This window comes from Chiloscyllium plagiosum, unplaced genomic scaffold (assembly GCF_037043375.1).
Source record: "Chiloscyllium plagiosum isolate Xiang-an unplaced genomic scaffold, Cpla_swu_hap1 HiC_scaffold_28, whole genome shotgun sequence".
Taxonomy (NCBI): domain Eukaryota; kingdom Metazoa; phylum Chordata; class Chondrichthyes; order Orectolobiformes; family Hemiscylliidae; genus Chiloscyllium; species Chiloscyllium plagiosum.
The window spans coordinates 49430815-49445938 of NW_028270166.1; the positions used below are offsets into that span (position 1 = coordinate 49430815).

General features: G+C 39.1%; 1 protein-coding gene across 4 annotated transcripts in view; it reads left to right on the forward strand.

Annotated features, from left to right (window-relative positions):
• Positions 1-14716, forward strand: part of cherp (calcium homeostasis endoplasmic reticulum protein) — a 68792-nt gene extending 54076 nt beyond the window's left edge. The window contains exons 12-20 of one of the 4 annotated variants that reach the window (XM_043720794.2): positions 1152-1285; positions 3925-4011; positions 6573-6665; positions 8372-8524; positions 9217-9330; positions 10602-10730; positions 11887-11981; positions 12570-12755; positions 14067-14716. In XM_043720794.2, coding sequence (XP_043576729.1) covers positions 1152-1285; positions 3925-4011; positions 6573-6665; positions 8372-8524; positions 9217-9330; positions 10602-10730; positions 11887-11981; positions 12570-12755; positions 14067-14104 — 1029 coding nt within the window. In that variant the 3' untranslated portion in view covers positions 14105-14716. The remainder of the gene's footprint in view (positions 1-1151; positions 1286-3924; positions 4012-6572; positions 6666-8371; positions 8525-9216; positions 9331-10601; positions 10731-11886; positions 11982-12569; positions 12756-14066) is intronic. The other 3 variants (XM_087976188.1, XM_087976190.1, XM_087976189.1) reach the window with 3 other exon arrangements.
• The last annotated feature ends 408 nt before the right edge of the window (positions 14717-15124 follow it).

The following is a 15124-nucleotide window of genomic DNA, read 5'->3' on the forward strand; positions in this document are numbered from 1 at the left end:
GTTGATTTTGCAGGTTATGAAAGCACTGATGCCTGTTTCAGTGGTTTGTTGAGCTGAGACAGAGTGAAAATAGCTAATCTTTTACAGAGCTAGCAGGAGACAACTCTAGTGATAGAGGTGATACAAAGTCAGAGCTCAACCCTGAGTAATAAGAATACAATCTGTTCCTTTGTAGATTAGAGCTGAAAATGTGTTGCTGGAAAAGCGCAGCAGGTCAGGCAGCATCCAAGGAACAGGAGAATCGACATTTCGGGCATAAGCCCTTCTTCAGTTCCTTGGATGCTGTTCCTTGGATGCTGCCTGACCTGCTGCGCTTTTCCAGGAACACATTTTCAGCTCTGATCTCCAGCATCTGCAGTCCTCACTTTCTCCTTTGTAGATCATTCAGGTATAGGTTCCAATCAGCCCGTCAAGTTTTCATTCGCTCTCTGTAGAGCAGTCCAGTCAGTCTCTTTTTCCCCTGCTCTCTCACTGTAACCAGCAGGTTTATCTCCCTCAAGCACACATCAAGTTTCCTTCAGAAATCGTAAGTCGTTTTCCATCACCTTTGACGATGAGAGTTTCAGGTCATTATAGTCACTATGTTTTAAAAGAAAAGTCCTCCTTCGCCTTCTCTTGCACAGAACTTTACATCAGTTTCATCTACACCTTTGTTCAACCAGTGATAGTGGTTTATGAGGGGGCTAGAATCATCAGCAATTCAACTCAGTTTGGGGGAGGACTGAAGACCAGAACTCCCTATCGTTTAATTGTACAATGGAATCCTTAACATTCACCATCTGAGAGGTCAAATGGAATCTTTGTTTACCGACTCCTCAAAAGATAGTATCTATGAATTATGTGCTTAATTCCTAGGAGTGAGATTTGAATTTGCCTAAATTAGTCAGATTGTGGTGCAAGTAGTGAGATTATAGATATTGACTGGAAGCTGTTAGCTCTGATTCTGAACTATCATTGTCTTTTATCATCAGCACCTGTAGTGTAAAGTACTAACCATTTAGAATGCTTCATCAACAAGTCATTTTTTAAAAAGCTGAATTCAAATGGCTTCATTAGAACTAGTAGCATGATCTATTGTCAGATACTTTTCTCCTGCTAAACACACTCCATAAACCAACTGTTTACCATTACTCATCCTTACTTGCAAACAGCTGGAGGACCATGACTACAAGGCTCTGGAACCTAAAGACATGCGCCTTCCACCTCCAATGCCACCTAATGAGAGGCTTCTTGCTGCAGTTGAGGCATTTTACAGCCCACCATCACATGACAGACCAAGAAACAGGTAGGAGTCGTTGCAAAGACTGTATTGCTGCTTCAATTCTGTCAGTGTATGATGAAAATTGTGTGCTATCTACCTAGTTATCAGGCATTGAAAATGTAAGTGACTACATAGCAGTTACACCAGTGAAACAGACTATTCCTCCCAATTACTCCATACTTGCATTCATACTGCAGACAAGTTACATCTAGCTTCCCCTTGAATTCCATCTACATGCAAAACGCTCCTTGATAAATGCAGTAGAAATTGTCTTATGTATTCTCCCTAGATATTAAACTACACACCTTTCATTCCTTGTTTTCTTTCTAATTAAACTCCTTCATATCCTTAGATCCGCATCATTTCATTCCTTTTGTCTTTTCAGTCCTGAAGAAATGATTTTTTTAATCTTCCTTCAGTATCTTTACTATTTCATCGTGAAAACCAGAACTGTGCGCTGGAACTGTGGTTCAACCATAGTTCTATAGAGTGCATCTACTTTTCAATGCTATTCCTCGAGTTTGGTTTGATTTTTGTTTTACATCTTTATTAATTGATATTGTTGCTTCTAACGATTTGTGTGCTCTAGATCCCTGTAATTTTACAAGAGATTTTTGACCACTTCAGTTTTTCTTTCATAACACAATTCAAATTTATATTAAAACAAATTTGTTAATCTGTGTCTATTTTGGCATTTCTTTATGTACTTGAAATGAAATCATTGCCTGTATATAAGAAAGTAGGATCAATTGGGTAATTCTCTCTCAGAGCCAGTATCGACACAATTGCTCAAATGGCCTCATTGTCTGCTGTATGTCATCCTCAAGTTTTGAAATAATACTCCCAAATCTATATCATCGATGTAAATTATGGACAATAATGGTCCTAGTGTGAATCTGTGCTGGCAACAGAATCCTGACAACATACTCTGAAATCTTAACCATGAATCATGTGGTACTTTATTGAAGCCCTCTTGTAAATGCATCTACTTTATTAATTTTGTTTATCGTTTTTCGTATTTCTTCAAAACGCTTGAGTTTGGTTAAGCATGGATTTTCTTTTTTGAAATCTGTGTTATATGTTTAGTTTATAGATGTTTACCTATTGCATCCTGTGGAAAAGATAATGGAATCTGTACTCCCAGTGATATTAAGCAGATTTGCCTAAGTTTCCTGGACTTTTCTCTATCTCCCTTTTAGGAATAGCATTAGCTATCTACTAGTCCTTTTCCTAATTATATTATATGAATGTATTTATATGTAAAAGTGCCTTTGCTTTCTTCAGACTTTTAATAGTTACAGATAGAATGCAATTGAGGCTTTTACCCATTCTACATTTGGCTAATTTATCAAGCTTTCTCTCTCTTTTCCCCAACCTCCCCCGCCTCCACCCCCATATCAAAAATGTCTTTATCTTTTTTTTATCATTATCAATAGATCAAATCTGATTCTACCGTGGTTTTATTCTGCTGACTAGTTGAATTCTAAGTAAAAATCTTAGTAAAACTTGGTTTTTATCGATATCTTACAAATTTAATGCCAGTACCAGGTTCACAATGTATCTCTTTTTTTTTAGCTTCATTTCTGTATCGTTTGATGTTTTTCCTATTGCAACTTGTGTATCTAAAACAGGACGAATGACTCCGTCAGTAACCGCTTCTGATACTTTGATGTGTGCTCTGATAGCATAACTTTAAATTGTCAATTGGAATACTTTCAATGTAGGGGAGAAAGTGAGGTCTGCAGATGCTGGAGATCAGAGCTGAAAATGTGTCGCTGGAAAACATTTCCTGAAGAAGGGCTTATGCCCGAAACGTCGATTCTCCTGTTCCCTGGATGCTGCCTGGCCTGCTGCGCTTTTCCAGCAACACATTTTCAACACTTTCAATGTAGACTGTTTACATTGTAGACTGTTCAAAACTTTAAACATTACCCAGATCCCACAGTCAACCCTCATACATTTCTCAAGTCTTTTATGATTTCATTGTGCTGTCTTTATTTTACAATAAATTTACATTGTGGCATTTTCATAAGCTTCAGTGTTTTCTTTAATATAGAATGAAAAATTCTACTGTACTAATGTATGCCTAGCTAGGGTCTTTACAATTACATTGTCACCTTTCCACTTTTGTGTTCAGGGTCTCACTTTTTCTCTTAATGACTTTTGCCAGCTGCAGTCTGCTTTTAAATAGTGTGCATTAGGAAAAAGGAAATTGGATATATACTTGAAATGAAAACATTGCTGGTATATAAGAAAGTAGGACCAATTGGGTAATTCTCTCTCAGAACCAGTATTGACACAATTGCTCAAATGACCTCATTCTTAGCCAAATGATTCTATCATCCATGTAGTGGCAATTCCTCAATCGCCCTGTTCATTCGTTTACTGTTAACGAATTTGATGCTATTTCAATTTTCTGTTCTTTTTCCCCAAAGTGTAAGCCACATTCATCCATTTAAACTTCATTAGAGTATGTTTGCCTGTATACTGTTCTGTAGGCAGCTTTCTGCAGATTCTTGCTACATTTACCCATCACTACGCATATGTAAATTAATTTTGTACAAGAAAAAGTGAAAGTCTCTGCTGTTAGTTTCTCTGTTTTAATATGGCAATGATTCACTTGGACTTGTTTCACCTTCATAAATTACGGTTTTCTTGTGCAGTGAAGGTTGGGAGCAGAATGGGCTGTATGAATTTTTCCGAGCCAAAATGCGAGCCCGGAGGAAAAAGGGGCAAGAAAAGAGGAACAGGTGAGTGTTGATTTGGAGAGGAGAGAAATGGGATTAAAATTATAGAAAATTGCATGATCAAACCTGTCTAGTACTTGATTTTATGTTTTTGTTAGCTAACAATGATGGTAGTCATTACCAGTTAATAGATCGGAGTGTGGACAGGCCAAACATCCCTTGAGCCATTCTGTCAGACTGAAGCTGAATGGCAGCTGAATCTTTTAATATCCTTAACTTCATATCCCTTTAACAACTATATAACAATCTTAGACTTCGGAGCACCTCCGACTTGAGGGTTTTCAGAAAATGATTCCAAATTTCAAATACTTTGCATAAACAAAGTGCTTCCAGATTTCCCTTCCAAATTGCTCAGGTCTAAACTCAGTTTCATGTTTACTTGATCCAGATTACCCACTCGAGGAGCTAATCAAATCTGTGATTAATCCTTTTAAACTTTTTCAGCATCTAAGTTTGATTATCTCTCAATTTTCTAATTCAAGGAAATATTAGGTAAATTCCAGCAAATTGGCCTCATAACTTAACCTTCTGCATCATTCTGATAAGTCTGTACTTAACACACTTTATTCAGTGTGAGTACACAAAACTGAGTGCAATAATTCAGATACAGCCTGGCCAATTCTCTCTAAAGCTGAGGCATGACTCTGTTTTCAAGGCCCCCACTTTAACTAATGAACTGATGTTTGCAATTTTCCAATCCAAAAGTGCAATTTCTGAATCTAATGGGCATCTAGGGGTGGCTCAGAAGCAGCAGTGGTAACTACACAGCATCAGGGACCCATGTTCAATTCCATCCTCAGGTGACTGTGTTTGTATTTTCTCCCCATATTTGGATGGTTTCCTCTGAATGCTCTGGTTTCTTCCCATATCCAAAGATGTTCAAGCTAGGTGGATTGGCCATGCTAAATTGTCCATAGTGTCCAGGGATATGCAAGTTATGTAGATTAGGCCTGGGAAATGCAGGGATAGGGTAGGGGCTATGGGCCTGGGTGGAGTGCTCTTCAGAAGGTCACTGTGGACTCAGTGGGCCAAATGGCTAACTTCCACACTCTATGGATTGTATGATTTTCTGATTTGGAGAATGACTGACGTTTCTGCCATTTATTATTATAAAGGGGCTTTTCCTTTCAAAACGTAGTTGTTCCAAGCAATAGATTCATCTTTTGAATAGTAACCATATTTAGCTGAGAGAATTTGCAGATTTGGTATGTTCCTAGCTGCAAAGGAAATGAGTTGGTCTCAGTACAGAGAACCATATAACCAAGGAGTCCACAATATCATTATCCCAAAAATAATACAGTTCATCACTCTCTGCTGTCTTGTCTCAGTAAGTAATTAGGCAAGTAATGACAACAACATTCATTGCTGGGGTAACAGGATGTTGTTCATATGCTTGATCTTCTAAAACGTTTTATGACATAGAAAATAGGTACAGGAGTAGGCCATTTGGCTCTTTGAGCCTGTGACACCATTCAATATGATCATAGCTGATTATGAAATCTCAGTATCCCATTCCCGCTTTCTCTCCATACCCCTTGATTCCTTTAGCCACAAGAGCCATGTACAGTTACCTCTTGAATATATCTAATGAATTGGCCCCAGCAGCCTTCTGTGGTAGGGAATTCCACAGGTTCACACTGCGTGAAGAAGTTCTTCCTCATCGTGGTCCTGAATAGCTTGCCCCTTTTAGACTGTGATCCCAGGTTCTGGGCTTCCCCCAACATCAGGAACATTCTTCCCGCATCTAGCCTGTCCAGTCCAATCATGATTTAAATGTTTCTGAGATTCCCCCCTCATTCTCCTAAATTCCAATGAGTACCAGCCCAGTCATTCCAATCTTTCTTCATATGTCAGTCCTGCCATCCCAGGAATCAGTCTGGTAAATCTTTGGACTCCCTCAATAGCTGGAATATCTTTCTTTAGACCAGGAGACCAAACCTGCACAAAATACTCAAGGTGTGGCCTCACCAAGCATTGTATAACTGCAATAAGACATCCCTACTTCAATATTCGAATCTTGTCACTATGAAGGCCAGCGTGCCATTAGCTTTCCTCACTGCCTGCTGCACCTACTTGCCAACCTTCAGCGACTGTTTCACCATGGCACCCAACGTCTCATTACACCTCACCTTTTCCTAAATTGATACCATTCAGATAATAATCTGCCTTTCTTTTTTTGCCACCACAGTGGATAACCTCCCATTTATCCACATTATGTAGCATTTGCCCATGCAGCCAGCCTGTCCAAGTCACCCTGCAGCCTCTTAGCATCCTCCTCACAGCGCAAACTGACTCCCAGCTTAGTGTTGTCTGCAAATTTGGAGATATTGCATTCAATTTCTTTGTCCAAATCATTAATGTATATTGTGACCCTTGACTGTAAAATCCCTGAAATATCTAGAATTTTGTCTTTCTTTTAAATTCCAGTTGTGGGAATGCATCAAAGTTTGTGTTAGAAAAATACATAGTTGTGTATAATTATGAAATGTGAAACTGCATGTGTGAACAATTTATTGATTGATAATGTAACCTGTAATCCAATTTTCCCAACAATCTTGATACAGGGGGGGTCCAAGCACATCTACACCTGGAACTATGAAACCAGGACCTCGTTTGGAGCCCCATGAGGCCAGTAGTGGAGTCAAAACGGAAAAGCGGTTAGTGCGGACATTATACACTGTCTTGGCATCTTCTGTATGTTTTTCAGGTTTGAGCAGGAGATTTAGATAGATGATTTTACATAGCATTTGCGAGACTTTGGTATTCACTGCCAGATGTAATGATTAAAGCAAAGACAATGTCAACATTTAAGAATAAATTGGCCAAGTTGTGTAAAAACTGCCATGACAAAAATGAGGTAGAGGGTCTATGATTTTGGGTTTGGGGACTTTTGCTCATCGTGAAGGTTAGTATCAACATAGTATCAACAAGTTGGTTAAACTGCCTCCTCTGTGCTGATTCTGTGATAGATTACAGTATCTATAAAAAGAACTAATGACATCTAATGGCAGAATATTCATGCTGTTTCGTCTTTGCTTCTATTTTTCCATTATTTTTCTCATCTTCCCTCTTGCTCTCTCAGTATTGAATCCTTGACTGGGATCATTCTTCTATATGTGACATATACCCTCCAGTATCTCAGCAGAATATTTCATTTCAAGCATGAGCTGTCGTCAACCAGTGTCAATGATTGCACTTCGATCTGATGTTAGCAGAAGGCAATCAGGAGTAAAGAGCAGTGACTCTTATACATCTCCACTCGGAATATCCTTCACTCGAGAATCAGCTAAATCTACTTAGATTATAGCCAGAGCCAGGAGCTTCCTGCTTTGTGGAATATAGCCATTCACTATTCATTTAGTTTTCAAAAAAAAGTAAATTATCCCATTTTGAGGTGTTAATGAGTTGCCTGATACCAGCTGACCACTGCACCCTTGGATGCACTAAGTTTTGTGAAATTTTCCAAACAAAAACTAGCTCCAAACACATACTAAGGAGATGGTGAACGTTACTTTAGAATTATACTCTTTAGACACCCCCACCGCCCGTGGAGTAAGAAGGAAATTTGCCACAAATCTATCAGGTATCTATAAAGAGATATGTTGTGAGAATTGCAGCAGCAAAGTGAGTGTTGCCTTACTTGAGGAACCTGATGGAACATTATGCAGAACACCATCTGCAGGTTCCCCTCCAAGCCTCTACCATCCTGACTTGGAAATATGCTACCATGTTGTTGGGTCAAAATCTTGCAATTCCTTCCCTAAGGACATTGTGGGTCTACATACAGCACATGGACTTCAGTGGTTCGAGAAGGCAGCTCACCACCAACAATCTTCTCAAGGACAAGTAGGGGATAGGCAATAAATGTTGGCCCAGCCAGTGACATCCATGTTCCATGAGTGAATTAAAAACAAAAACTAAGTCTTTTTGTGTCTCTGGTGATTTTCTTTTTGTTTCCCTGTGTTTAACCAATGCTCTCAAGGCCACATTTAGTCTCTAATCTAATTGATCTAAGAAAGTGATGGTCTGTTTACTTCCCTAAATCACTGGAGTCCTTGTAGAATTTCTGTAGTGATATTAGGTTATGTAATCCATATTGGCTCAGTGACAATGGGAGAACAATATAGATGTCTGAGTCAGGTGGGTGTGTGACATGGTGATAGGGTTCCCCATATATAAATCTAAATACAGTGTGTGATATGGAATGATTGAATGCATTTCAATTCACATTTACAAAAATGTCGATTGTAGTTTGACTGTCTTACTCTTGCTGAGTGAGGTGCTGGAGATGAAAATTGTTGAAAAAAATTCTGTAGAAGAAAAATAAAATAAAGCAATATCTAATCCAGCCATTTGTCCACAGCGGGCGATCAAAATCCCGAAGTCGGTCACGGAGCAGGCGTTCATCCTCTGGTTCAAGCTCAAGGTCTTCACGGTCCTCCCGCTCTTATTCCAGATCAAGGTCGCGGTCTCGATCCCGTTCACGTTCTCGTTCATATTCCGGTTCACATTCTAGGTAAGAAAACAAACCATACTGCTTAACTGCAGATGTGTTAATCAGGTTTTCCAGTATGTCCTGAGTTTTCTCCACTGAGATGGTTTTGCCCCTGATCAATATTATTTTGTTTTCTGTTTTTGAAGTCTTAACTCACATATTGCTGTGACCCGCTTGAAATTTAAGATTTGAGTAACCAAGGTCTTTTCCCCAGGGTAGGGGAGCTCAAAACTATAGGAACTAGAATTTAAGGTGAGAGAGTAAAGATTTAAGTGGGACCGGAGGGGCAACGTTTTCCACACACAGGGTAGTGCTTATGTGGAATGAGCTGCCAGAGGAAGTGACAAAGGTTGGTACAATTACAACATTTAAAAGACACTTGGACAGGTACATGGATAGGGAAGATTTAGAGGGATATGGGCCAAAAGCAAGCAAATAAGGCCAATTCAGTTCAATTGAGCCATCCATTATCACCTGATGAAGGACCGTCGCTCCTAAAGCTAGTGTGCTTCCAATTAAACCTGTTGGACTATAACCTGGTGTTGTGTGATTTTTAACTTTATACACCCCAGTCCAACACTGGCATCTCCAAATCAGGGCCAGTTCAGTTCAGGAAAACTGGTTGGCATGGGCAAATTAGGCCAAAGGGCTTGTTTCCGTGATGAATGATTCTGAATCTGTGACTCTTAAAATCTCCATAATATTATCTTCAGTCATAGCAGGTCAAGGTCATCTCAGAGCAGGTCTCGCTCACGCTCTCGCTCACGTTCACGATCCTTTTCACCAGGAAAGAGGAGAGTATCAAGGTCACGGAGCCAGACTCCACCGTAAGTTCATGTAAATTAGCATGTTACCCATTACAAGATGTTGCTGTGGTATAGGATAAACGTAAATGATTGGTAGGGAATGTGCTTTGAAGACCCATTGTGAATTTAATATAAATTGTAAGTCTTTATTACAATATTTCCCTTTCTGGGTCCAGACTTAAAGTAGCAGAAAAGCTCAATGGCAAATTTATTTACCTTAGCCATATTGTGATGTTGAAAGTTTGAGGCGTGGCGTTTGCTTCTCAAGAACACTTATGGTATTGGATGATTATCTATTTGGGAGTCTGCTTATGAAATAAGTAAGGATTTAGATAGTGACTGCAACCTAGCTGAGTAAGTGCTGTATTCTGAAAGAACAGAATAACTTGCCTTCATGATCTCGGGAGAAAGCACTTCCCAGGCAATTAAGCACTTCTGAGTGTGGTGTCTATTGTAGTGTAGGAAATTGGCCGTGACCAGCAGACCTGGGAACAGATTGTTAGCTTCTTTACTGTACAGAAAAGATTGTGTGCGCATCTATCTTATCCCTTCAAAGACTCCATTCTGCACCAAAACAAGGTTAGCATGGTTCTGAAATTCATTCCAGTTGTTATAATGGAAGAAATACAGATATTTTGGGTTTATGTTGGCTTTTTTCATCCTTGGGGTTAAACTTTATTTTGCTTTTATTGGAGGCATACTTCAAAACTAAATATTATCTTGATCTGGCAGCTGTAGGTTTTCAGTGTTGAAGCTAGAATTTTCACCCCAGGAATGTCCTCATTCTTTGCAGTGGATTTTCATTATTTTGATAACACAAAGTTTCTTACTGATTTAATGTCAAGCTTATATTAAAATAGTAATCTAAGCCACCAGAAACTGCATAATGAACCACAAGACATTGAGAAAACATTCTTTATTAGGAAGCTCTTGCTTGATTTGTTAAAGAGCAGAATTTAGACCAGGTTGAAAGTTGGATGAGAAGTCATAACTGGTGGCACGGACCTTTCCAAGCTCCCTTGGAATAGTTTGGAAATGAGACATCAGGACCAGTATTCAGGTGGGAGGCAGCTCTCCCCCAGCCTTGGGGTCAAATTCATTTACCAACTTATCTAAATTAAATTGAACAACTGGTTTTGGAGGAGGCAATTATTCCTGAAGGGAAGTTTTTGGTGTGAAGTGTTACTGTGGTGATCAGGTTCTCCTGAAAAGAACTCCTGAAATCGAGGTGTATTGTGGAGAAATGGCATTGTACCCAGAGAGGGAGAGAAGATCATTTTGTTGGCCTTCAGTCTGTCTCCAGGTCTCAACGGGATGAGAGGAAAAGGAGGGAGGGAAAGAGAGACACAAAATGTACAGAGATTAAGAAACCTACAGAACCAAGAGAATCTGAGAGTTTCAGGAGGAGAAAGAAAGAAAAGGTTGGCAAGAGATTTTTTTTTCCTTTATTTGTTCACGGGATATGGGTATCGCTGGCTAGACCAGCATTTGTTGCCCATCCCTAATGGCCCTTGAAGGGTGAATGTGATCCACACAAAGTGAGACAGAGGGGGTAAAAGGCAAAAATAAATTGGAGACAGACAGTGAAAGGAAAAAAAAATTTCCTTTTGTCTCATCTGTATTTCTAAAATAAACTAACACCACTCATTTCCGAGCTTAATGAGAGGTCAAGATTCTTGCATGTCTCTGCCTCCCTGAAATGTGAGTTTGCTGCTGACATTTCCTGAGGTGTATGTAACGGTGAATGACAACAGTGGACTTTAGCTCACTCCTAGTGGAGCCAACCAGTGACAAAGTGGACTCCTGCAATAATTTTTGCAGAATAAAAATTGATAAGTGTTCAGCTTTTACTGGTTTTCATGTGTTAAAGAAGGGTGGCTTTCACATCGACCTGCAGATCTTAGCCAAATTGTAGATCCTCTGGTTACATCCGTGAGCCTGAATGGCTTCATGTTCTGCAGCCCTATTTTGTCCAGGTAGCTGCTTCTGTTTTGGTACATCTGCCTCTTAAACTGCTTTATATTTGTCCAGTCGCATAACTATGTTCTAATCACAATCTCAGACTAAAACTCCTCTCTCTAATATTCCCAAATAATTGAGGTGACTGTTTTAAAACATTTATATTTGTTCAATTCCCAGCCGACATCATCTCTGATGTAGTTTGAGGCACTTGCCTTCTGATATGAGTCTTGCTGCAATTTTATTTATCATTAATCACCTTGAGCCAGTTTTTTTTTTCCCCTTAATTAGTGGCTTGTACCCAATTTTTATTTGTTGTCACTCCTCCACTGTTGTAAGATCACCTGCGTCATCAGCAAAGCTCAGCACAGTTGAGGTTGTGCATTGGTGTTTTCCAGACCTTGGCAACTCTCAAATGACATCAGCCTTTTCTCCAAAAATTGGTCAACATAAGATAGGCATCTGATCCTAGATCTAAAATTACTGCAGAATCCAGCTGTTTGCTGTTCTGTTTCACAAAAGCAAAAGGTCCTTGCAAATTGTTCCAGCTGTTGCTCAAGGATTGCCTGTGGGAATCTCTGCTTTAGGATTAACTTATTGACATCTGTTTTTCTTTAGTTCCACAACAGGACTTGGAGGTGGTCCTGTCACCCTCACTCCTGATCAGAGACTAGGGGAAGAAAACAAAGGACACCAGCTGTTAATGAAGATGGGTATGGTTGCTTTTTCTGCTTCTAGTCATGTTTTTCAAAGTAATTCTATTTAAGGTACTTGGTGTGTCATGTTATTTCCTCTAAGCCATACGGGTGGCTGGGGATTTTTACCAAAATAATTAGTTTGGCAGGATAGTGTTACAAAGCAAAACATTGGTCTTGCATTGTAGTTTGTATTTAATGAAGCTTTTGTAATTTATAATTGAGTGGTTTTGAAGTTGCTTTTGCTTAGTGGATGCACAAGACTCAACAGTGGTAACACCCTGGGATGTTCAAGTCTTATGTCATCATAGCTGACGTAGGTACAACTGAAATAGCAATATCGTACAGCAATGCCAATGTGAAATTTTTTTAAAACCATTTTGGATAATTGAGAGAGACTTAAAGCCAATGTCTGGTTGAGTTAGCTAATTTAACAGATTTAACCAGAGAAATGCAAATAGTCAAACTCACTGAGCAAGAAATACTAACACCAGTGTTAATTCAAGGCTTCAGAATGTGATATCTAGAGTTCCTGTGATACCATGTGGACTCCCACTGACTGTGTATTTAGTAGAAAATCATTTTGCTTGTGTTGGTTTGTTCTAGGCTGGAGTGGGTCAGGAGGACTTGGGGCAAAGGAACAGGGCATTCAAGACCCAATCAAAGGAGGAGAGATTCGTGATAAGTGGGACCAGTATAAGGGAGTGGGTGTTCCACTTGACGACCCCTATGAGAATTATCGAAGAAATAAGAGTTACTCTTTCATAGCTCGCATGAAAGCAAGAGATGAAAGTAAGTTGCGTGAATTAATCCAATCTGGGTATGTCACTCCAAGTTGACACTAATGCTGCTTTATAATTAGAGTTGTACCTCTTGATGTACAGGATCTGATCATTGATAGTGAAAGTTTGCAAATGCATCGAATACGTAGAGCTTGGAGCTCTCTTTTGAGCTGGGCAAACAGCTTTTTTTTTAAAGCTAAAAGTGCTGTAGCTGTCACTTCTGCTGTTGAATTACTTGGTCCCTGGTGTACACTAGAGAACTAAACACCTGTGCTATGGAAACAGTTTCCCATAACCTGTTCGTTTTTATCTATCCATTACGCAGATTTTACCCATTCATTTTACATACATGATTATCAAATTATTACAAATATCATGATACATCTTATAATAAACAGGATTCAAAACCTATCTTTGCTGACATCCTTCCATTTATAAAGAATCATCACCTAAACTTACAACATCCCATGTAGTCTTAGATGTCCAATTTTATGTACTTCAGTACTTTAACTTCAATAACCCGATGCCAGGATGTTTCATGCAGCTTTATTGCAGAACATGTGTCAAAACTTTGAATTAAAGTTTTCAATTGGTAGTAACCCGGTGTATGTTTTTGCTGTTCTGTGCCATACCAACCCTGTGATGGACCATGTTTGGAACCTGTTCTTCATTGCATCTTCTGTGTGCATTCCAAAGACTGGGTCCTTCTCACAAGCATGTCGTGTCTGAACATTTAGTCCCAAAATCATACAGCATTTGGTGCCTTATGCAAGGCATTTCTATCCTTCCAAGTTCTCTCGCCTAACATCAGAGTTTTTTTGATTAGAATCACTTTGAATGTTCCCAACATGTCAGGTAGTGACAGGCTACTAATAAGAGACGAAAAAAACCACCAATGTTACACTTACTTTTATTTCAAATTTGAACTCTCAAATGTGAACTATTAAGCTAAGCCTTTACTTTTCCCAAGTGATTGAACAGCAGCTCAAAGCAATGTGTCCTCATATTGTAAACAAACGATGTCTCACCTCAATGGTTTTTATGTAACTCCCAGGGCTCCCCTATCCTTTAGTCCTGATGTGTTAAATTGTTGCTTCAGTCATGGCTTCGGGGAGGTTTGTTGGTAACTGTTATGTTACAGAACAGTAACATGACATATTTAGTAAAGTTAACTGTCATATTCAGGGCAATGGAAATATTCAAGATGCAGCTTGAATGCATTAATCATTTCTCCAAATATAAGTTCTTCCATCATGGTTAACAAATAATTAAAGTATTAGAATATTTGTTTTGCTTTTTAATATTTTTCTGTTTATTGCAGTGAAGAAAGAAATACAGGAGCAGCCACCCCCAGAGTGAAGCATGCTTAAGATGATGAAGTTGTGTTTGTTCTGCTTCAGATGGTGACATCACTCCCATAATCCAATAATAAGGACTTAGAAACCCAAGCTACTTCCTGCTGGACTGATCAATCAAAGGGGGGGGGCCTCAAAGCCGAGTATTTCAGGGCTGGGACATGAGCAGAGGATTAAATCCCTCTTGAATCTTCATGTAGATTGAATATACTGTAATTTCATTTTCACATGGGGTATCTGCTTATACAATGATGTGTTTTTCCCAGTGTATTTTTTTTTTAGGTGAAGCAGTGCAAAGTTGTAGGCATCAATGATAGGATGAGAATTTTTATACTGACAAATTGTAAATGTTTGTGTTGGCCTAAATTGGACATTTTGACTGTCTCCTCTCTTGTGTAGTAAGGAAAGAATCTGAAGTCTTGAAGTATTTTCACTTGCCCTTTTATGTTTGGTTATTGAGAGATGTGCCTGGATTGTTAACACACTCTTGTTTGATCAGTCACTAGACTAGACCTAATGTGAACTTTTGTGAACCATTTTAACCTGTTCATCTGAACTGCAGGAGTAAAGTTTCTCAATCAGTAATTCTTTAATTAAATGCATTCTGTTTATTGTGGCCATCTCCAATTTGGTCAGCAGTGTTCCTGTCACTCCACATTCTACTCATGTAGACAACAACAACTTGTAGTTATTGATCGCCTTTAAAATTATGAAACATTCAAGGTATTTCACTGGTGTGATATAAAGGAAAATTTGATGCTGAGCCTCATGAGATGAAATGACGAAACTAAAAAATTGGACAAAGGTGTAGCTTTTGAGGAGGAGGGAGTGTTAGAGACATAAAGAGACTTAGCAAGGGGATTGCAAAACTTAATGCTCAGGCATCTGAAAGTTTAGCTGCTAACACAATCCAGATGAGCAACACGTTTTTCAACACAATACTGTGCGATCAGTGTTCTGACTCTTTGTATTACCCTAGCATTGATTTGAGTAGATGCCTCTCGTAATGATTATACCCACATTC